This window comes from Myotis brandtii, unplaced genomic scaffold, assembly GCF_000412655.1.
Source record: "Myotis brandtii unplaced genomic scaffold, ASM41265v1 scaffold285, whole genome shotgun sequence".
Lineage (NCBI taxonomy): Eukaryota > Metazoa > Chordata > Mammalia > Chiroptera > Vespertilionidae > Myotis > Myotis brandtii.
In genome coordinates this window covers 606,738-631,901 of record NW_005360891.1, presented here as the reverse complement: position 1 = coordinate 631,901, position 25,164 = coordinate 606,738, and the positions used below count along the sequence as shown (strand labels likewise).

The window sequence follows — 25,164 nt, the reverse complement described above, 5'->3', positions numbered from 1 at the left end:
TAAGGAAATTAACCTCAATTTTAAAACTAATAAAAAATTCAAAATAGATATTTAAACACTAAGATTTCTAAAGTGAAATAACATAAGTTTATACATTTAGAGTAATAAGGCACATGTCTGGCTTGCATGACTGCATGTAACATAACACATATTATGACTGATAAGAGGAAGTGGGATAAAAAAGTAAACAAAAATATTGATTTATCCTATAAACTTTTAAACCTATTTAAATTTAAGATATGAAAAAATATTGTTCTAAACATATCTGTATTCTATACTGCACATTCAGTTACTTACAGAAATAAATTATGTATGATCTGATTTATAAGCTTGCCAGCAGAGTTCAGAGGCAGTGTTTCAGAAACAAAAAGTCTACCACGTCCTCGATAAGAAAATGGCATAAAAGAATTAACCACCTCTTCCAGTGATGTAAAAATAACACATGTCAAAGCCAGAATAAGAGCACATCAAACTTTACAGAGTAATGCCGAAAACCTAAAAGATAAACATTTTTAAAGCATAATATATTTTTGTATATATCCACATATTTATTTTAAGCTTTTTGAATCTATAAAAAAAATTTTAGATTCATAACTTGTGTCCAGTAATGACTGCTCTCCAAATGTGGTTGTCTAAGGGGCAATTTGTTTAAATAAATATGCATGAAGTTACTTTAAGTATAAAGTATTAGGCATGTGAACCAATCCAAGCACCTCATAAAAATCAAAATACTTTATATAGGAACCAAATGACCTATTTTTAACTGTATAATTTGAGAGAGAATTATACATTCTCATTTTTTAACAATTCAAATTTCTACAAAAGATTGAAGCTTCCATATCTAGCAACAGTGATACATTTGGTGGGAGAAAGGGAGTGAAAAGGGGGAGAGGACAAATATTTAGATTATTATCAAATTGTCATCTTCCAATTTAATTTCAACAAATTCACAAGGAGTCAACATTAAAAGTGAAAAATAATCTAACAATTTTCCTACAATGTACTCAAAATTAGGTAATTATTTTGAAGCTGATGTTTTGCTAAGTAAATGCTCTATTGACTTACATTGAGAAAAATGCTATTGGTAATGTTGGTTACATTACCATGGAAATTCTAAGAATCATTTCATTCCACCTACTGCTTCCAGTGAGTAAAGCACATAGTCTGGATGGACAAACTATTACCCATTCAATGTTTAATTTTCAAATGAGGTAATTTTGTAAACTAACTTGGTGGTATCTCGAAAATTACATTGGGTACCTGTTCAAAGTATATATGCGTTTTAAATCTCTCCCTTTGTAAAAAATAAAGCTTTTCTATAGAGAGAATATATTGTTTTCTCATGTTAAAAAGTGAATTATTTTTTCTGAATTCTATATTTGCAAATATTACTTTTATTCTTTAATTACTCAATTTTATGGACAAAAGAAATTTTATAAATAGAATTTTTAAGATGTTTATTGGCTACCAACTATATAAGTAGGATACAATGTAAGTATATATTTAAATAATTTTAAGATATCATGTATTAACTTCAACAAAAATGATGCATTTGTGATAAGACACTACCAACCGCTTTGACCACTGAACTATATTATAATTTCCTGAAGGTCAGGGATTCATTTGAAATCCTTCACAGTGTTTATAGCACAAGCATATAACAGGTGCTCAGTAAATGCATGCTGAATTGCATTAAATGTCAAGATCTAACCTTCAGGAAAAAGTCATCACATTTTTCAATAAAGGAAAAGAGCAAATGTGACAAGATGATATGTCAATAACAAACTGCGGAAAGAAGGTTTGCTGCTTTTTTACGTACTATTTTTTACGTGCTAATATTTACATACTAATTTTTAAAGAGGATTTTTTTTAAGGACTTCACTCTAAACTTACTTTCACTTTTCTCATAATGAATTTGGAGATCTGTTTCTGGTAAATTGTCAAAATTTACTTCATTTACCTATTAATAAGCTTTGGATATTATAATGGCAAATGTAAATATTCTTCATTGTCATAATTACAGAAGGAAATTTGGGGGACATTTATCTGAATGACCTTGGAATAGATAAAGAATAAATTAATGTGAGGTAATTAATGTTAAATTTGTATTATATAGTATTCATTTGTACGCATATAAAATATCTCATTTCAGTCAAATTCTTTATACTCTTATGGAGAGGTCCTACCATTATGCTATGCTTTCCTCTAGCAACTGCCTCACTTCATTTCTTTGCTTCCCATCAAAGTGCCACTTCTGGAAAGAATTCTATGCACACACAGTTTTAATTTCCTTAATTTCATCTAACTTGTCTTATCAACCCAGTCCCCATAAGCTTCCAACCATTTTGCTTACTTAAATGACCTAAAGGTGCCAAAACTATTGCACTTAGTAATCCTTTATTCCAGAACACCTTTTCAGACATACTTGCCTGAGTCTCACTCATTTTCCCCACCACACCTTGTCTGTGTAAGGGCATCATTATTTTAAAACTAGAGGCCTGATGCACGAAATTCGTGCAAGAGTAGGCCTTTCTTTCCCTGGCTGCCAGCAACAGCTTCCCTCTGGCACCTGGGACCCAGGCTTCCCTTGTAGAGGGAGGCCCCACCCACCCATCGCAGCCTGCCAGTTGGTAGCCTAGGCCTCCCTCTTTGGGACGATCATGGAGCCCCCCGGAATGATCACTCCAGTGATTATAGGGCAATGTCCGGGTCCCCGACCAATCGAATCGCACCCGCCTTGGCTGGCCTGGCGCCAGTGGGTGTCATAGCGGGTCCCGGAGGATCATCCGGATGATCGTCTGGATGGTCGCCTGGATGGGTTCAACTGTTCGGTCGATTTGCATATTATACTTTTATTATATAGGATTTTTATCTCCTCTCTGCATTGTCTATCCCCTTTCCCTGTATTATTTCCTTTCAAAAATTTATGACCAAATAGTATATTTTATATTTTACTAAATCTGTTTATCTGACACACCAAACATTGCTTTATTCTCAACTCTTAGTGTCTCCTATAACAGTTTCTTGCAACAAGAAATCAAAAAACAACTTCAACCTTGCCAATTCCCTTCGCATCCTAATATTATTCAACCTCTCAACAGCATCTATAAAATTAACAATGTCTCCTTTAAAAAGTACTTTGTTGCATGCTATCATTCATTCCACACTCTATATTTCCTTCTGTTTCATTAGCCCATTTTTAATGCAATTTTCTAGCTCCTTTCCTTGTTATAAAATATTTGGATCCAGTCTCCTGAGACAGTCATGAGCCACCTTCTTTTCTGAGTATGCACTCAACCCAAGTGATCTCACCAAGTCACCAAGCATTAAATATCGCCCATAGTCTTTGATTCTATTGCAATCTATAATTGCAATCCTAATTTTTCCCTTGAGCTTCAGACTTTTGTAAATTCTACTCTGTAGTTAGTTTATAATTTAAAATTGAATGCCAACTACTAAAACACACACACACACTCACACACACACATACACACACACACACACCAAAAAACTACACAAAGCTCAAAAAGCATATTGAATATAATGTAGACTTCAATAAATGATTTATAAGTATTCTTCATTATTAACTAGCAAATTTTATTATAGCTAGCATGGCAAGAGGCGAGGGGTGCTATAATCACCTGGAAATTGGCAAACTTATTCAAAAATTACATAAGGCCACATTAATGTTTTATAAACATACCACAGAGTCCACTCATGACTCCCCCAAAATATTCATAATTGTTAAACAACTGAACAGTTTGTAAATTGACAGTAAAAACACAAAGGCTCACACCTCTAGGCAACTCAAAGTAATTTGAACGATTTTTATTTTGTGTTAGATTATACAGTCCCAAAACTTACATCCTCATCACTGCACAAAAGCAAGCCTAGTAGACTTGTGTTTCAAGCCACAAATCTAGCACATGGCAAAAGGAAAATAAAGACCTGTTCTTTATTTAGAATTATCCGATCATAGTACCCGATACCAGCTGCCCTTCAATGATTTCATCCGACTTCCATAGTCCCCAGTCTCCCCATTTTCCCTCCTACTTCATGCATACTGCCTTTGATGCAGGACAATACATGCTAACATATAAATCACATACAATTGCCATGCTCATATGCTCACTAACTGCTGATTCACTGAAATAAAACTATTGCTTAAAACTGTGTTTAAAATGACTTGGTCTGTTAGCGACTTCTAAAAGTGTCTTTTGCCTAACATGTTAGAAATAGTCTGTAATTGTAGCTTTATGAAAGATGCAGATCTCATTTGCTAACTAACCTATCAGAACCATGAATGACTTTTCAAACATCAGTTATTCTAAAGAAAGTTTTATCTATTGGGAACCAAGAAGAAAGGAAGACATTTATTCAGATATGGGCTGGCCCCTTTGTTACGGGGTTTTCATCGGAAACATCTGGGTTGGAAAAGTAGGCCCTAGAAAATTTCTGTGTGAAGAGCAGAGGAAAACAGAAAGTATTTCTAGGGAGCAGCGAGAGACTCAGCAGCAGATGAGTGAAGTATAACACTTTTTTTTGTCTTTTAATAAGATCTACAAGTTAATTAAGAGCAATTAACCTAGCAGTAGGTTCTGAGGTCTGCGGGGCCTTGTTTCCATGCCAAGGTTTATGTGGGACTCTGAGAACTGAAGCGACTTGGAACAAAATAATGTAAACCTGACAAATTGGTGACAAAATACAATTAACCATAAAAATAGTAATACTTCTCAGTTCTATTTGTGCTTATTGAAGATATTTGCATAGGGGCCCAGCCAGTGTGGCTCATTGATTGAGTGTTGACCCATGCACCAAGAAGTTAACTGGTTCAATTTCCAGTCAGGGCACATGCCCAGGTTGTAGGCTTGATCCTCAGCAGGAGGAGTGCAAGAGGCAGGCAATCCATATTGATGTTTCTCTCTCATTGATGCTTTTATCTATCTATCTATCTATCTATCTATCTATCTATCTATCTATCTATCATCTCCCTCTCTCCCCTTCCTATGTATCTAAAATCAATAAAAACAGATTTTTAAAATATCTGCAAAGGGAATATGGTCAAAAATATTGCTATGACTATGTATAAGTTCCAATGAGAACCAGATTTATCTAGGTGATCACTTTGTAAGGTATATAAATGTCTAATCACTATTTTGTATTATAGTAACTTAACAATAGACAATTTTAAAAAATAAAAAATGTTTTAAAAAATAAAATATTTGCTTGAGAGCTATGTTATTCATAAACGTCATAAGTACTACATATTATAAAGAAATGTCATTTATTTTCAAGAAGAAAAAATGCTATGAAAGAAAAGGGGGTTGTATTAGAACACGCTGCAGAAACTATGCAGTTGGTTTTCTAGAACACCCCCACTTCTTTTCTCTTCCTTGGGGCCATGTGTATGCCTGCTTCTCCTCAGATCCTTTATGATCCCATATTTCCCTTCTCTCTAGTTTGGAAGCTCATGCTCTGATTCTTATGTTTTGCAAAGTATACTCCCACTGAAAAATCTTAGCTACATCAAAGGTTTCTGCATCAGCTATCTTTTTTTTTAACTTATTTTTCAAAGTATTACAGATACCCCTCTCCCCCCCTTTTTGCCCCACTTCACCCAACACCTGCTCCACCCCAGGCCTTCACCACAGTGCTGTGTCCATGGGCTATAGCTATGTGTTCTTTGGTTAATCTCTTCCAGTCCCCACCCGATTACCCTCTGACCTCTGTCAGTCTCTTCTATGCATCCAGGCCTCTGGACCTGTTTTTTGGTCAGTTTATTTTGTTCATTAGATTCCACATATGAGATCATTTGATACTTGTCTTTCTCTGACTGGCTTATTTCACGCAGCATAATAAGCTCTGGTCCATCCATGCTGTTGCAAAGAGTAAGATATCCTTCTTTTTTACAGCCATATTGTATTCCATTGTGTAAATGTACCACAGCTTTTTATATCCACTCATCTATGCATCAGTTTTCTAGAGAGAATGAGCATTAGTGCCAAACAGACTGTTCTAGAGTATTAGAGGGGTCATCATCCAAACCCTAAAGGCATCTAAGATAACTGTGTGAATCATAATGCAGAGCTAATGTGTACGTTGGAAAGTTAAATCCCTTGTTGAGGTCCTAGGAACATGACCTGGATACTGGATTAGTGGCGGGGGGATGGAAATGTGAGACTGAGAAAAACATACAAACTGACATTGTCCAGCATTTTGGAATTAATGATAGGAAAGCCATAGATGGAATTCACTGTTAACATATTTCAAATAAACTTTTGTCATAAAGTTGTTTTTACTTGTTTTTCTTTATTGTTGAAAGTATTACAGATGTCCTCTTTGTTTTTGTTATTTTTTCCCCACTGACCCCCTCCACCTTGCACCCACCCCTCCCAGGCCTTCACCAGACAACTGTCTGTGTCCATGGGTCATGCATATATGCATGTAAATTCTCTCTATACCCCTCCCTTTACCACCCCTTACCTCAGAAATTCATAAAGCTGTTTTTAATTTAAGAACTGGTTTAGTTCCCCTTCTGTTTTTAATAATTCATTGCTGTAGCTCTATAATTTAAATCCTTAGAATTATGTTCATGTTTTATAGTAGAAACACTTTATTCTATTTTATTGGGACACATAAAATAATAAAAAATTAAAGCAGGGTATCGAACAATCTGTAAGAAGGCACATAAATTCTTTAAATACTATATCTTTTTATATGTATATTTACTCACTTATCTAGTTTCTGATATAAACCCAAGATTTTTTCTTTATATAAAGGTCTAATATTTTCAATTGTAGTTAATTTTGATATCTTCTTTACATATAATTCATGACTTTATAATTCATAATTTCTTATCATTCCAATTTCTTTAAAATTAAATAATAACAAAAGACACTTTTTTGTTAATCCTCATGCAAGGATATTTTTTCTATTGATCTTTTTTAGAGAGAGTGGAAGGGATTTAGGGTGTGGAGAGAGAGAAACATGGATGTGAGAGACACACATCCATTGGTTGCCTCCCACATGTGCCCCCAGGGCCAGGGATGAAACCTGTAGATTCGGTAAGTGCTCTTGACCAGAAATTGAATCCAGGACCGTTCTGTATATGGGCTGATGCTCTAACCACTAAGCACCCAGCCATGGCAAGACCCCTATTAATCAACCTCTGTTTTTAAATCTCTCTCTTATTTTTTCTATTTTCTGCTGTTTTCTATTACTTTATAATTTTTATTATTTTCTGTTATTGTCTTCTTATCTTTAAAGCTATCTTATTCATACATAATTTACAGAGACTTTTAGTCATTCATCCTTATTGTTTTATCAAAGCATTCAAATTCATTTCATACTACTTTCATTGCTTATTCATTGACATTTCATCAAGTTACATATATACATATTCAAACTAATTCCCAAATCTATAGTCTTGGAATTTGTTTTGCAAAGCCATATTTATACCATAACTGAATTCATCTGACACTACAAAAAAATATTCTCCTCTTTTGTGGGTGGTTCACACATGTATATATGAAAGAAATTATACTTTACTATAGATACAGTGATTTCTGACTATCTTTTTGTTAAAGGAAATTTACAATAACTAATTTGAATAATTTTAACTGTTTAAATAAACATTTTTTTTCGTTTTCAGAAGTAATACAAATGTTTTCATCATTTTAACAAAGTTTCCCTTTATTTTAATTAGTACAGAATATGAACAGAAAAGTGAAAAGAAAAATATTTACATCTTTATAGTGAAAATTTAAATTAGAATTCACATTTCAGTTTTTATCCTTTCAGTGTGCACTATAAGAACAAAACATTCTTCCTTCCTCTATCAAACTTCCTACTCAACTAATATTAAGTCATTGCTTTGAGTCAATAAATTATTTGTTCTAAGCATATCCTCAATTCATAGATATTCATTTAAAAACCATATTGATTTAAAACAAGAATTACATTTTCCATAAAATAGCATGCTCCATGTTTAATATATAATGTGTTTTCTGCACTTCAGATTTATATTTAATTTGCTGATAAAATTGCAACTCAATCCATGTCAGACTCACTACTTATACACTTGGTTTCCTTTGAAAATTAAAACGCTAACCTGAAAAACAAGCACACTGTTCAGAGACACTATCTTGTAAGTTTGGTTGTTAGCTCCCTGCTGTTCGCAACAAATCAGTCTGCAAACTACTGATCCATGTCACAGCATTTCACCTCCATTTGTTGGAAACAATTGCCTACAAACTAAATGCTTTTCCATTGAATTTGTTCAGTTAAAGATATCCTATTTTCTTCAGTGTGGTTTATGCTTACAGATTTTTATAGCAAGTTAAAAATCAATGAATGTAAGAATAATTATGAATTAAAAATCATATGTTAACAAGCTAAGTGCTGTTATATTGAGCAATATATTAAAGAAGTTTTCTAAATCCTTTAAATCATAGTATTCATTATAGGTACAATTGGATGAGTTTTATTAAATCAGAGTATTTTAAACTAATTTCAATAATTTTAGCCCAGCTGTTTTGGCTCACTGGTTGAACATCGACCTATGAACCAGGAAGTCACAGTTCAACTCCTAGTCAGGGCATATGCCTTGGTTGCCAGCTCGATCCCCAGTGCGGGGCGTGCAGGAACAGCTGATAGATGGTTTCTTTCATCATTTATGTTTCTATCTCTCTCTCCCTCCCTTTCTGCCACATTTACTAGTAGAAGGGCGGCCCTTTATGTCTCTCTCTCTCTCTCTCTCTCTCTCACACACACACACACACACACACACACACACACACACACACATATTTTTTAAATATAAATTTCAATAACTTTATATTATACCATTTGCTTTGATTTCATCTTCAATCATTGTTAAGTAGCTTAAGTGATTACTTAACCTTAAATAGTTTTGATTGGTGTATTAGATTAAAAAAAATTTATGAATACAATCAGTATGCATCAGTAATGACCCATTTTTGTCTATTTTCCTAAAAGATACATACAAATTGTATTTTTTGTCTTATTTAATGTCAAGTTTACTTAATATGTTTACAGAGCAAGCAACCTATACGTAAATAATAACAAACAAGTTACAGAAAACTTGGACGTCTTTAAAAAGACATTTTTTAAATAATTTATTTTTCTAAGCTCAACTTCACTCTCAAAAAGCATTTGACATTCTTATCAATAATACAATGGGATAAACCTAAGCTATTAAGAAAAACCACTGAAGGGTAATTAACAGAAGAACAAGATAAAGCCAACCAGTGGATAGCTGAAGCTTCCTGGTACCAGCTTTTGAGCCTAACTCTGTACGTCTTCACTCTCCATGTTCAGTGACAGCAGGTTGGTAGCTTGGACCATGGGATGAAACATACCACAAATTAGGACAAATGTCCCCTTTATTTTGGGAGAGAAAACTTAGCAGCACATCCTTGAAGCTAGTCCACCTCTGCAAATATCAATTAGAAAACATTCTGGTTCAACTCCATTACTGAGTCTACCACCCTAAACACATGGCCATCAGTATTATGGATCCTAATATTAAAGACAGAATACTCTAGAATTCACTGAAATGGTAGAATATAAATTTAAGAAGAATGCTGCCAGTCTTTAAAATATTTCCTCCTTGGATGTGTTATTAGCAGGCAAAATGGATACTGAAATATTTGTAAATTGAGAGAAAAGTTTATAGTAGAAAGGAAAAGCCAGAAATTATCTGATTTACTTTGATGCTTTTCTAATTCTATATAATAAAAGCATAATATGCTAAGTGTCCGGTCGTCCAGTCAGCTGTTCAACCAGTCAAAGCATAATATGGTAATGATATGCTAAGGCCACTTCACTGCTCACTATGACATGCACTGACCATGAGGGGGCAGACAGTCGACAGGTCGACCAGTCACTATGATGTGCACTGACCACCAGGGGGCCGACAGTCAACTGGTCAACCAGTCACTATGACGTGAACTGACCACCAGGGGGCAGACGCTCTAACTGGTAGGTTAGCTTGCTGCTGGGGTACAGCCGATCGGGAAGGGACTGAGCTAGATGGGCAGGACACACTCTGAAGCCCTCCCACAGTCCCTCCCTGGCTGGCCAACCTCTTGTGTCCCTCCCCCATCCTGATCATGAACTGGTAGGGTCCCTCGGCCTGGCCTGTGCCCTCTCGCAATCCAGGAACCCTCAGGGGATGTTGGAGAGCCGGTTTTGGCCCTATCCCACAGGCCAGGCTGAGGGACCCCACTGGTGCACGAATTTGTGCACCAGGCCTCTAGTATACTATAAAATATTTCTTGTGTTACTTTATTCTTCTAAATTCAGCACCCAGGAAAATAGTGGTAGTGGAAGTTCATACATAGTGTACTGATGGTTTGAAAGAATTAATATGGCTCTTTAACTTGAAGATAATAAATGGCCTGAGAGATTCTCCCAAAGCACTATTCCAAAATCACCAGGGCAACCTTTCACTTCACTGGTTTAAATGTACCCTCGTGGTTTAAAACATAATTGCACTTCTCCAAAATTAAAACAAACTGTTCATGTAAAATCACATTCCCAGGAAAAGGCAGAGGGCGAGGGGGAGTGCTGTCTAAAATGAGTTTATTCTTTTAGCAAAATACCAACTTTTCAGTAGAAATGAAAAGTTTAAGGTGAAAGTAAAATGATTTTTATTGATAAGGCTTATTTAGTGAAGGTAATCTTTACTGTCAAGTAACAGAAAGAAATCTTTGAACAATCGAAAATAATAATGTCTAAAATTTATTGTGCATTCAGAGTAGGCTCATGTTGAGCTCTTCTGTGTACAACTCATATTTCCATGGGGTGGGGGGCATTAATACCATGCTCGTTTTAGAGAAGAAGAGAATAAAATAGAGAAAATTTAAGTTGTCCAAGGCCACCCAGCTAAAAAGAGGTGGAGCAAGGATTCATAATTTAAATTGTCCAAGGCCACCCAGCTAAAAAGAGGTGGAGCGAGGATTCAAAGTAAGATTGTTTGGTTTCAGTGGTCTTGACCATCACATTATTAACAAAATCAGTGTGTGGATAATTTCAACAGCAACACCATTTCCTGTTTACTATGTATGACAAGCTCGTTTTATAAACCATGAATGTAAACTAATGTATTTTGAGAGCTAATTTAAAGTAAGTTAAATATTTCTTAAATCTGTTAGAATTCTATTTGGCTTCCAGATACAAAGCTTGCACAAATTTTGTGTATCAGGCCTCCAGTGTGTGTGTGTGTGTGTGTGTATGCCTAATTTATTTAAGGGAAATCCTCTTATCTTACAGTACAGGAAACAGCAAAACAGAAAACCTTTGGGTTTCACTGTTGAAAGCTTGGGACAAGCCCTGCTCTGTTTCAGCACCCACTCACCCACTCATTTATGGTAGTATTCTTGTCTGCTTTTGTTTTAGTAACATAGAATTTGAACAAAAAATACCTAACATTTTAAATTCCATGAATGTAAACTAATGTATTTTGAGAGCTAATTTAAAGTAAGTTAAATATTTCTTAAATCTGTTAGAATTCTATTTGGCTTCCAGATACAAAGCTTGATTTATAGTAGCCCTAATAAGCAGGAATATGTTGTCTTGTATAGCAAGATTCCCAGAGTTGGCAGTAAGGGTTGATAAACTGATTCAGGTGCCTTAGAGGATTGCATCACTAATGCTCCCTGCTTCCCAGTACTCCTGCCCTTCCTGAGCACTTTGAAGATGTACTGTTGCCCTCTTGCAGCCAGGCAAGGCCCTGGGACTAGCTCAGGCCAAAGAGAAAAAGATCAGAATTCTAGTGTTACTTTCAAACTAAGGCAGTTAAAAAGCCCTTTCCTGACCCTTTCCATCTCACTTCTTCCCTCCCTGGACTTAGAATCCCTGTGCTGTAACTGCACACACAAGATAGTAACAGGCTAAAATCCCTGAGCTACTATTTAAAAAGCAGTTTTCCTAGAGCAGCAATTTTCCACCAGTGTGCCGCAGGAATTTTTAAACATGCAATACCTGACTATTTAGTCAGAGGCACTAACCTCTTCTGCCTTCGATAGTCAAATTAAAAAAATGACAACAAGCAACACAACAATAGTCATCCGGTGTGAATGTCCTGTATTGAACCATAAATATATAGGTCATATCATAGAGTTGCATCTTATTTATTTGTCACATGTCCTAATAAGGTTGCATCTAATTGGTTAATTATTGGTACCAGAAATCCTTATATACAAGTACCGATTTTTTTAAGTCACTTTAGAGCACAGAAGATGTATAATTACTATTATTATTATTTTTTAGTATATTTTATTGATTTTTTACAGAGAGGAAAGGAGAGGGATAGAGAGTTAGAAACATCGATGAGAGAGAAACATCAATCAGCTGCTTCCTGCACACCCCCCACTGGGGATGTGCCCGCAACCAAGGTACATGCCCTTGACCAGAATCAAACCTGGGACCTTTCAGTCTGCAGGCCGACGCTCTATCCACTGAGCCAAACCAGTTACGGCTATTATTATTATTTTATAAATCAATTAAAAGTATACCTATTTTTGTCAAATCAGCATAAAATGTACTATATTTTTGGTGTACCACAGAATTTTAGTATTTAGTTTATGTGTGCCATGAGATGGAAAAGGGTGAAAATCACTACCCTAGAGAGATGATACTACAACTGAGAAATAAACCTTTGTTTAGTAAGCAACTGAAATGTCAGGATTGATTTGTTTCACTCCATAGCCTAGACTCTAGCTAATACATAATGATGGTTTTCATCATCAGACTTGCAGTTAGATAACTGACACCCTTTTAGCCATCATTATCACATTTCAGGCCAGAAGGTAGGAGAGAAGGAGAAAGGGAAATAGTCAAAGAAAATCCTAACCAAGTATGCTTTTCTAAATTTCTCTCTCAAAAGGCAAAACTCAATGACTTGTACACAAATTTCATTGACCAACATTCCTTCATATGGCCATTTCGATTACCTGGGAGTATTGGAAGGTGAATATATTTAACTGAATACTCCACCATCCCCCAAATTGGTAAGAAGGGAGAGGAAATTAGCATTAAGTTATTTCCAAAAATTTTAAGGCTCTTCTAATTTCCAAATCCTTCTAACTACTTATTTCTTGATTTTTGAGTTTCAACTTTCAGGGACACTATCCACCCTGAAACTGTCTCCTCTCCCTGCTTCCACAGAACCTCTCTTTCTGTGTTCTTCTCCTTCCCCCCTTACAGTTTTCAATTTTGTTCACTAATGTCTCCTCCTGCTCATATCTCAAAGTTGTTCCTTTTCAGTTTTTATTATTCCACAATTTTCTTTGAACTCAGGGACTCCTAGAACTTCATCCATACTCCTCAAAATTATTCTCACTCAACTTCAAAACCTCTCCTACCAGCCACTTCTTGTCTTATTCTTTGGAAATTCAATATTTCAATAATTATATATTTGTCTCCCATTAAACTACTACTTTTTCTATATTTCTCATTCCATTTAAAATCAGAAAATGTTTAGGCATGCTCAATTCCTCCACCTCTTTTATCCCATCTTACTTTCAACTAATATGCAAATACCAAACACTATCTACTAAATTAAATTTATATAATCCTCCTAACCTTCAACCTGAGAACAACTTTATTGGTTCTTATTCTTTTCATCACTCACAGGGTCCAATTTTCAAAGCTTCTGAGTTGGCATGCTTGCCTACCTTTTTTCCATCCTCAACCAATACTCATAATGACACTTCCAACTTCAAGTTGGATTATGTAATTGACTTGTTTAAAATAATTGTGTGTCCCACACTCCTAATCAACCTTCAGAATAAAAGCCAACTATATTAATAAAGTATGCCAATATCTTCATGATCAGGTAATCTCCCCGGAATTTCCACTTCTCCAGGAAAAAATAGTACACTATCTTTTACCCAAATGATACTTCTTGGCATTCTTCTTTAAAAATATGCTTTGATTTTTTTAGAGAGGAAAAGAGAGGAAGAGAGAGAAACATCTATGAAAGAAATACTGATCAATTGCTTCCTGCACGCCCCCTACTGGGGGTTGAGTCCATAACCTGGGTAAGTGCCCTGATGGAAAATCGAACCCAAAACCTTTTGGTGTAGGGTATTACACTCCAACCAACTGGGCCACCTGGCCAGAGCCACCTGGCCAGAGCATGGTGCCATGTCTTGTCACCCTCATTAATTATAACTCTTGCTTTAAGACTTTGGTGAAATGTACTCCCTCTGTGCAGTTTCCCTTAAATCCTTGAGCCAGTCTTTGCCTCTGCTCCGGATATGCTATATATGAGAACATACCATGGAAGTGTTTGTTTATAGACAAATTCCTTACCAGATTGTGATCTTGCTGATCTGAGTTGGCATGCTTGCCTACATTTTTATTATATCTTGTTTTGACTGTATATACTGTACACTGCCTGGTATGTAGTAAACACTAAATGGCCCTCTTAAAAAATAAATTTGTTGATAGATTTTCTTACATGTGCTCTCTCACTGTTTCCCTAAAATTATAACACAATATAACTCCCATCTTAAGCAAGTTGCCTGTAATTATCATTGTCTTTCTAAAACAAAAAATGCAACAGCTGCACCTACTCTGAAAATGGATCCTTGGAGAATATAATTAAGTTATTTCAATTTGAACTGAATATTATCAAGAGCTATGGGATATATAACCTTAAGGCATACCTTTCCACCAGGTTTTTAATGGTATGTCATTTGCAGAAACTTGTATAATGAGGAAATGAGAATGCAATAGTTTTTGCCTGCTCCAATCAGAGGTTTAATGAATGGAATTTTGTATCATATAATGTTACATGCTATAGTCAAACCTTTGTAGACCATGGAGCTAAGGAGGCTAAGGCCATGTGTTTATTATCTTTGCAACACTCCTTATAGCTCTACTTACTTTGTTTTATTGCCATGGAGTTTCCCTTTAATCCACAAAAATGTTGCACAACTGTGCTTAAGTCACAAACTGAATCTGAAAAGAAAGCCATTCTAAATTTCTAACCTCTCTAGAAAAGTCTATTCCAAGGTCATGAGTGATTTTCTATAAATTATGCCCTCATAGAGTAAAATTAATAATTTTATACTTGACAATTCCTTTAAGGGATATTTTATGTTTAAATAGTTCAAATACTATGATAAAACAGTGTTTTCAGACATTTGTTATATCTCATTTTTTATAATTTTACATTTGATAGTGGCATACATTATTTTGCTAAAATGATCAATGTATGCTAATCAGTTGGTATCATAGCAAGCATTGTCACTAAGCAAAATTCAGGCTAGATGAAGTTTTATTTGATGAATATATACCATTTGATGCTAGTAACATATGGTAAGAACTGAAAAGATTGCCAATAAAAATAGAAACCTGGCATTGGAAAGATATTTCAATAATCATTCAGAATAATCCCTATAAACTTCATTAATCCTTTATTGTCAATAATCAATTGCTTACACCTATGTAAAAATCTTTTCAAAGAAAGAAACTTATTACCTATAAGCAATCATTTATTTTTTGGGTAAAGTATTACTTACTTTAAATGTCTACTTATCTTGAACCAAATTTTTCCTTTTATGATTTATAACTATTAGAGGCCCAGTGCACAAAATTCATGCATGGGGGGAGGGAGGGGGTTCCCTCCGCTCAGCTTGCACCCAATCCAATCAGGGACCCCTCGGGAGATGTCCAACCGCCCGTTTAGGTCCCTAACTGCCTCTGCCTGCCTGCCTGATCACCCCTAACCTCTCTACCTGCCTGCCTGATCACCCCTAACTGCCTCTGCCTACCTGATCACCCCTAACAGCCCTCCCCTGCCGGCCTGCAGGCCTGATCTCACCCCCAATTGCCCATTTAGTTCTGATTGGTCAGTTACTATGCCAGTCAGCGTCACAAGCTCTGCCTCCTAAGCAGCCATTGGCTCCTTACATTCACCCCGATTTAGAGCTGATTGGTCATTTTCTATGCCAGTCAGCATCTCTGGGCCTATCAACAGGGCCTGATCAGAAAGGCAGGGCTGATCAGCATCCCCCATGGAGGCCTGGAGAGAAATGGAGGCATGGCTGTTGGCCAGGCCGGGAGAGAAAGTGAGGGAAGTTCTGATCAACGGCTGCCACAGAGGCTACAGATCAGACCCTGCCTCTCTCTCTGCAGGCCTCTCTCTGAGTCTGATTTGCAGCCTCCTAGGCAGTCAGTGCTGGGTCAGGGTGCCACAGCAACGCAGCACTGACTTCCGGTCTGGTCAAGCCTTCGGTCGTAATCAGTCATTACGACCCTGACTCTTTATTATTGATTACCCTTAGTTTTTCCATCTATTCAAACATATAATCCCTCCTGCATTATAAATATAATATCTGAAATTCTCTCAGATGATCATCCTAAGTGTTATATATTTTCTGATTAAGACGATCATGAAATAGCTTCAATATGTATATATAGTAAGTAGTACCAGAACAATAGAGCCTTGACTAATTCATTTCTCATCAACAGTGAGATAAAGGATTGAATATTTGAAAGAATATTGTTGAAGATAACAGAAATAAAATATGCTTATAGTATTCAGGGCAATTGATCTATCTCAATCTATTTAAGTGACACCCAAAATTATTAAGATAATTAACACTGATATATGTTGATATTGACTCTCATATGAAATCAAATAATATACTCAGAAAAGAAACTGCAATGTCCCAGTGATCTTCTGGAAAGGTCAAAATGTTCTACCGATAACATAAAAGCTGACTACTTTTTGTAAATTTCATGATTTAATCAAAGATAACTTGACAGGAAATATTAGATAAAAGAATCAAGAAGTCATAATTTCTTCTGGTCTCTACAAATATTGTATTCCTACAGAGCATTTACCCTGGAAGCCAACTTTAAAAACTAACAAAGTCTGATCTGGCCGGGTAGCTCAGTTGGTTGGAATGTTGTCCTGTGCACTGATTGCTGGTTTGAATTCTGGTCAGAGAACATATTTAGGTTGCAGGTTGGATCCCTGGTCCTGGCACATGTATAGGAGGCAACTAATAGATGTTTCTCTCTCTCTCTCTCTCTCTCTCTCTCTCTCTCTCTCTCTCTCTCTCCCGCCCTCCCTCCCTCCATCCCTCCCTTCCTCCCTCCATTCCACACTCTCTAAAAATTAAGAAAAACATATCCTAGGGTAAGAATTAAAAAAGAAAAACTGACAAAGTTTAAGGAAAACAAACACAATAGGAAATTTTATTTATAAAGTAAAATATGAACTCATGGATCTCATTATTTATATACGATAATAAAATCACAGAAATAAAAACTGAAGATCACTGGGACATAGCATTTTCTTTTCTGAGTATTCAACTAGAGCTTAAGGTAAACTCATGGATGCTATACAAAGTAAGTTATCTATGAGAGCTCTAGATTAAGAATCACACAATTAACCTTTTAAAGTTGATGCCTATTCAGCAAGTTATCCATATCCTTGCTGCCACTATCAAGGACAAACTCATGAACTGGTTTTAACATTGGTCTAATCCTCAATAATATAAATTCTGAATAATTTAAATAATAAATTAAAGATAGAGGGCAATGCCACAATACCTAGAAGGACAATATTAAAAAGTTCATTAAATATTCAAAAGCACAAGGAAAATTGTGAGAGATGTAAAACTCAGAAACAGTAAATCTTATACCTGAGCTTACCCAATAATTTAGTAGTAGAAATAGCACATGTGTACATGATAATGATTTCTACTCGTAAAACTATTTTAAAGGTTCTTTCTTTGTGACATTTATGAATACAAGTTGAGAAACTTTATCTCATTACAGCATATTCTCAGTTGTACAGGGTAGAGTGACACCAAGTGAAAGAATGTAATAAAACTATAAACTATGGTTATAATAGTGTAGGCCAGTTTTTATTACATGGAAAAGTCTAGGAAGATAATTTATAACTATGTCTCCAGAAACAGAAAAATGTCAAATTTTTAATCATCTAATAATTAATCATATTTTTTATCAAGAGATGGTTTAAAAAACAATAATATGTAACTTCAAGTGTACATTCTAATTTGATATATTGATATACTACATAGTAATCACCCTAAAAGTCCAGTTACCATCTATTACCATACAGTTGGCCCCCTTTACACATCTGTTTTTGATTCACAGTTGGTAATCCTTGGATGTGGAGGGCTGACTACATGTATTGATCTATGACATTTTATATAGAGGACTTGAGTATTCATGCATTGTGTTATCCTCAATAGATTTTGGAATCAATTCTCTATTGATACTAAAGGACACCTATGTTTTGGGGGAGTCAAAGTTATGCACAGACTTTCAATTGTACTAGGGGTCAATTTTCCTAATTCCCGAGTTGTTCAAGGGTCAACCATGTAAGTACAAGGTAACGTACTTTAGAAAAAAAAAGTTATCCCAGGATGCTTTTCAGTTATGTCTAGTATGTAATTTTTATTATAGCAGACAAATGTAGTTCTATCATCAAGAAGATCATGAAAAATGTTATGTAATAACAAGAATTATTTGTAAGATGAGATCAAGTGGACTAGTCTATACAAGCACTGGTTTATTAGTGTTTAATATCATAAGGTATATAGAGAAGATAATACATTATAGTCTCCATGTGATCAGAATTCATGAATATTTTATTAACCAGTGTAAATATATCTCCCAGGACAAAGTATGATGTGTTTGTTGAATGAATGAAAACTAGACCTTATTTTTGGCATGTAGTATATATCCAGGCTTCTGCAAAATTACTTTTTCCTAGGCAAGATATGGGGTGTGGGTGTATGTGGGTGTGTGTGTATGTATGTATAGGTAATATATATATATATATATGAATTCATATATATATATGAATTCAAGAGCACTCAAACTTCAATCAAGAAGACCTGTGAAGATTTTTAACAACGCAAGGATGGAATATAAAATCTAGGAAGCAAAATCTTAATCTAGCAGATTATAATTTGTCCAGTTTACATAGTGAAGGAAAGAAATCAACTCAATGGAACAGTCCACCAGCCCACAGACTTGATCGTTCTTACTCCTTTGGCAAGTATGTCACTCTGGAATGGCCAAATGTGGCTATGGTAGCTTAGGAATGTTAAAACTAATAACTGCCTTTTTCTGTTCTAATTCTGTGATCACTGAGCAAGCTTCTAATTATAATATGTCTTACCATAAATATCTACTCTCAGGGAGAGACTATGTTGTTATGGTGACATGTTTTCTGGTACATAAAACAAATAAATAACATTTATTCACTAACTTAAAAAGCATGAGGTACATCATATGCTCTGGACACAGTCCTAAGATTTTTAAATTAAATTGATATGGTATCTGCCTTCACTGAGATTATAGTATTTAAGGAATATAAGCACTGAACAAGGAATTTTAAACTCTAATGGATATTAAAAGCTGTAGACAATGTTGTGGAAGTGCAGCAGGACAATTTTACCTACTTTAAACACTCAGAGAAGACAAAATAGAGGAAGTAATTTTTAAAATGTAATTAGAAGAGGGAATAAACATTAGTCAGGTAAAAAAAACTGGAGAAGGAGGGGCAGAACATTCAGGAAAATTAAATAGTATTTGCAAAGGACTTATTAATTGTGTCCTATTGTAAGAAACTGAAGGGATGCCATTATTACTGGAGCATGGGAAGGAAGGGTGGGAGTAAAGATGAGAACATGGTGAATAGCTAAATGAGCACTCTATTTTCTGTGAGTTTGCATAATGTTACCCTGCTCTAACAAGATAGATTCAGTTCTGTCAAAATCCATGATCTCATTCCAAAAAGTGTCTCCATAGCCATCCAGCTCTCAGTGATTCCTAGTAACCTGATCCTGTCATCATTCCCTCAAGAAACAGAATATTTTCAAAAGGTGAAATCCATGAAGTTTTAGAATTTTTCATTACAAGTGGTTATAGTGGAGGATAAACTGTTCTTGTGGAAGAAAGAAGAGTTAAAAAAGAAAAATATATATATATTAACAATAGATAATATGACAAAGGTAAATTAAGTACAAAGACATTATTGGAAGCATATGTGCCTGTGTGTATATATAATTTATTACATTAATATTAAGAATATATGTAAAGAATTTATATTATTTACCTGAAGATTCAGCAAGACATTTCTACAAATAATGGTTTTACTTGTGCTCATTAAGATATAAGCAACGAACTTGAAAAGTTAAGTATTTGTTTTTTAAATATGACCTCATCTAGTCTTTCCTTGAGTGATATTATACTTTACTTCCTGAGTAAATTGAAAGTATAACTTGAATTTTCTTTTAACTGAATTTTCAGTGTTAATCAGTATGTGTTTAGTATGTTCGTGAACTTCAATTTGAAAAAGATTGCTTAATTATAAAACAATAGAATTTATGAAAATCCTTTCCCAATCACAAATCCTTTAAAATCCCTGGTTTAAAACTATTATTTCCTAAGAAACTATACAACACATCCACACCATTAGGAAAAAAATGAAAAGTTAGAAAAATCATTGTTCTTTTTCTGATAATTTACAACATGGTGAGAAGACAGACAGGTTTGTACTTTACTTACTAGTACATAAACCACATACCTTGGGATCATATGTCAAAAGGAGATGAATTTCTCTTCAAACCCTGGGGCAAATGTTTCAGGCTGATTTCAACAGATTTCAATTGTCAACAATTACCCCACAAGAATGGAATTAAGGATTAAATTTCAACCCAGCTGAGCATATATCTTTCTGTTAACATATTTTTTTTATTGATTTCAGAGAGGAAGAGAGAGGGAGAGAGAGATAGAAACATCAATGATGAGAGAGAATTATTGATTGGCTGCCTCCTGCATGCCCCCTACTGGGGATTGAGCCTGCAATCTGGGCATGAGCCCTTGACTGGAATCAAACCCGGGATCACTCAGTCCCCAGCCTGACACTCTATCCATGAGCAAAATCAGCTAGGGCCTGAGCATATATCTTAATATTGAACATTAAACATGTATTTTCCTTAATAACTCCAAGTAATAACTCCCTAGGGCATATTGTTGGTGTTCTACTGTCCTTCTCAGCTATTCCCACTCTCTCTCACTACAAAATTTTCACTCAAGCTGACCCTTTCTTCATCCTCTGCAGTTGTATTGCTGTTTTTGTTTTGTTTTGTTTCATTTTTGTCATAGTATTCCTGGAACAATTTATTAATGTTTTTTCGTACTCCCAGTCAATCCCTGATATGCCAAAAAGGTGTTTTTAATTTTTATTTATTTATTTTACTTTCCAACCATTCAAGCCTAACTAAATAAAGACAATAGTTCTTTTAGAAAAATTCTGAAGTAATTTCCCCAAAAGAAGTTTGGAATGATAGCATGAACTATATACTCTAGCAGTCTAGCTCATAAAGTTAACAATATATTGAAGACTAACAATATTTTCTATGAACCAAAACAAATAGGTAATTATCTTGTTGAATATAGAGATGAAAAAATCCTGAACACGTTTTACTTCATGAAAGATAACATTACTTTTTAAATATCCATTACTTTCAAATATAGGAAATACTGAATTATTAAAATTGTCCTGTTGTATGTGGTATATTGCAAACACAGCGAAAGTCTCCATGCTTTCCTTTACACAGCCATTGAAATTTGACTGCAGCTTCTCCCAAGAGTCTATCATCTGCTTTCTCTTGAATTGAAAAGTTCATATCAATTTCAAAAGTCATTCTTTCCACTGTCCCATGCTTACTCCAGAAAATAGCCCGACTTTTATGTTATTGATGCACAGACTTAGTCCCTTTCTAGTCCTGTCTTCTCATTCCATCCTGTCTCTATCTAACCATGATTACTGATGTCTACTGGTTGAATTACCATCTATGTGTACTATATACCAGTTATGCTTCTATTCAGAACTCCTGAATCATATAGACAGATGTAAAAGATTCTTCAAACTAAATATATCTTTAAAAATTCAATATTCATAGCATCCCTACTGCAAACTTGACCTTCATTCAACATTTTCCAATATGTCTTTAACAATCTGTATGTTAGAAAATGATGTTTTATTTTAGCACTCTCTTTTCTTTTATCACTCCTCAGCCCATTACAGTCCTTTTCATTATACCTCCTAAATATCTCTCAACTCATTCTACATTTTTATTTATCTCCATCAATACCATCATAATCCAAGCTACCGTGATTTGTTTTGGGATTTCAGCAACCACCTCTCAAGTGGTCTTCCCACAGCTAATTGAGCCCCACTGAAAATCAATCTTTACACAGAAGAATAACCATTTGAAAATTCAGAATTTAGACCTCTTCATGTAATTGTTTTTTATAAAAACACTTGAATAAATTCCCATTGTTCTTATCAAATCCTTTACATGGCTTAAAAGGCCCTTCCTAGTTTAGTGTTTATATATTTTTTTTCTTCACTAATCTTATCATTCTTTACTCAATTACTGATTCATAATCTACTTTACCCTTCAGTAATAAATGCGTTCAATTTTTTAAAATGGCATAAACGAACATTTTCTTTTAAAATTATGTTCTGAAAACTGCAGTTTTCTGAACATGTCTTGAGTTTCTAAAGAAAGAGACCATACTTACTCAGAATATATTGTTTAAATTTTGTTTTCAGATAAAAGGGTATATAAGATTTAACTACAAAAATAAAGCCAAATTTCTTCCAGGACTATTCTATTAATTTGAAAGGAACCATCAAGTATGGACTGGCATACTAAATAACACAACTGTAGATTACATTAGAAATGTAATTTCCTTACTCAAGTTTTGATTAAATCATATTACTTTCCATGAATAGAGTGATAAGGAAATACTGACGGGAAGCTCTGTCTTTCAAAATACCAATCTATCTGCTCTATCAGTGCCCTGACTTTCTAAAATATCCCTTATCTCTGACAGCTGCCACTTATAATTTTCCTGTTAATTATAATTTTCTTTAAAAAATGTAAAGGCCCACATATAACTATATTTTGATCCCCAATTTGTCTTAGGCAACAATATCAATGCTAGGTTAATAAAAAACATCTACTTACCATATTGTAGGTGGCTCAGAACCTTCGATTTCTAAGTAATCATACTTTTCTTCCATTTGGAAATCGGTAAATATGAGTGAAATCGTGTCCCCAGGCTCCGCTACAATGGTCCAAGTGCAATCGGCATTGTTATGGTATTCATTGGGAAAACTAGGGCTTGATATAATACCACTGGATCCTCTCATGGTTCCTCCACATGCATCTTCAGCTGTTAAAAGCAAGAATGAAATGTTCAGATATAAGAGAGAAATGCAACTCTTTTAACATTTTCAAATAAAATAACAGACCAAATGTTGTGATTCCAAGTGCATATACCTAATAGAGATAAAATAAAATGAGAAATCCATGAAAAATATTTAAGCACATATATAAATATAAACCATATCTTGACAATTTTTTAACCATTGTTTGAAATAGCAATACAAGTAATTAAATTCTAAACTCCAATTGCTCTCAGGATAACAGAACCAGGATTTTCTTTTCATTGATTAACTGATGAAGTGAGCAAAATAAAAGAAACATCACCCTTAAAGTCTGTAATGAGAAATCTTTAACCACTTTGTGCATGTTTATGGTAAGGCTGAGCTTTCTTTTTTGTTTTTATGTAGTAAAGAACAAAATGAAGAAACAATTTGAGAGAGAATATAATAGAGTTTTGTTAATGGCATGATTCAAATACTATTGAAAATATTTGTGGAATTGCAATTTAAATAAAAATATATGATATGTCTAGAAAACTTTAGAGAGAAATAATATATTAACTAATATATCTTTGGTAATATATTTCCTACTAGAGGCCCAGTGTACAAAAATTCGTGCACTCGGGTCCCTCAGACTGGCCTGCACCGTCTCACAATCAAGGAGCCCTCGGGGGATGTCTGACTGATGGCGTAGGCCTGCTCCCTATCACCGCTGCTGTGCTCTCCCAGCCATAAGCCTGGCTTCTGGCTGAGCGGCGCGCCCCCTGTGGGAGGGCACTGACCACCACTGGGCAGATCCTGCATTGAGCATCTGCCCCAGGTGGTCAGCGCATGTCATAGCGACTGGTTGTTCCACCATCAGGCCAAAACCGGCTCTCCGACATCCACAGAGATTGTGAGAAGGCACAGGCCAGGCTTAGGGACCCCAGCAGCATACAATTGGGGCCAGGGAGGGACGTGGGAGGTTGGCCAGCCAAGGAGGGACTGCGGGAGGGCTCCAGGGAGTGTCCGGCCCATCTAGCTCAGTCCCAATCGGCCAGATACCAGCAGCAAGCTAACCTACCGGTCGGAGAGTCTGCCCCCTGGTGATCAGTGCATGTCATAGTGACTGTTCAACTGGTTGACCGTCTGTCCCATGGTGGTCAGTGTACATCAGGAGGAGCAGTTGAGCGGCCTTAGCATATCATTAGCATATTACGCTTTGATTGGTTGAATGACCAACTGGACAACCAGACACTTAGCATATTAGGCTTTTATTATATAGGACTAGTGACCCGGTGCACGGATTCGTGCACATTGAAAGAAATTAATTAGAAAGTGGCCAGTGGGGCGGGACTGAGCAAGACAGACTGGACATGCCCTGGAGCCAACCTGCCTCAGTCCCTCCCCAGGTGGCTGCACCTGGGGTGGCCCCATGGCTTGAAGGGCAGCTGTGGAGTGAGGGGTGAGGGTTCCTTCGGCAAGTGGGGTCCCTCAGCCTGGCCAGCAGAGATTGAGCTGAAACTGGCTCTCCGACATCCTCCGAGGAGTCTCGGTGTGTGAGTGGGCACTCTGCAAAGTTGCTGTCGTACAGGGTGTGGAACAAATGCAAGTATGCAGTAAACCAGATGCGGGGCCAACTGTACCCCAGTAACAACATAACCCATGGCCAGCCAAAGGTGGAATCGCGCAGCCCCGTGAAGAATTGGGCTCCCCCCTCTCTGGTTTCGGGGTGTGTCACCCGAGAACTGCTGCTGCCAAGTCACTGCAGCTCAGCAGCTCCTGCTTTGAGCATCTGCCCCCTGGTGGTCAGTGCACATCATAGCTACTAGTCGGACAGACAATTAGCATATTAGCATTTTATATATAGAGACTAGAGGCCCGGTGCACAAAAATTTGTGCACTCGGGGGGGGGGGGGCGC

General features: G+C 35.8%; 1 protein-coding gene across 1 annotated transcript in view; it reads right to left on the bottom strand.

Annotated features, from left to right (window-relative positions):
- Positions 1-25,164, bottom strand: part of CSMD3 (CUB and Sushi multiple domains 3) — an 888,294-nt gene that overhangs the window by 625,937 nt on the left and 237,193 nt on the right. The window contains exon 5 of the mRNA XM_005869050.2: positions 23,064-23,271. Within this exon, the coding sequence (XP_005869112.1) occupies positions 23,064-23,271 (208 nt within the window). The remainder of the gene's footprint in view (positions 1-23,063; positions 23,272-25,164) is intronic.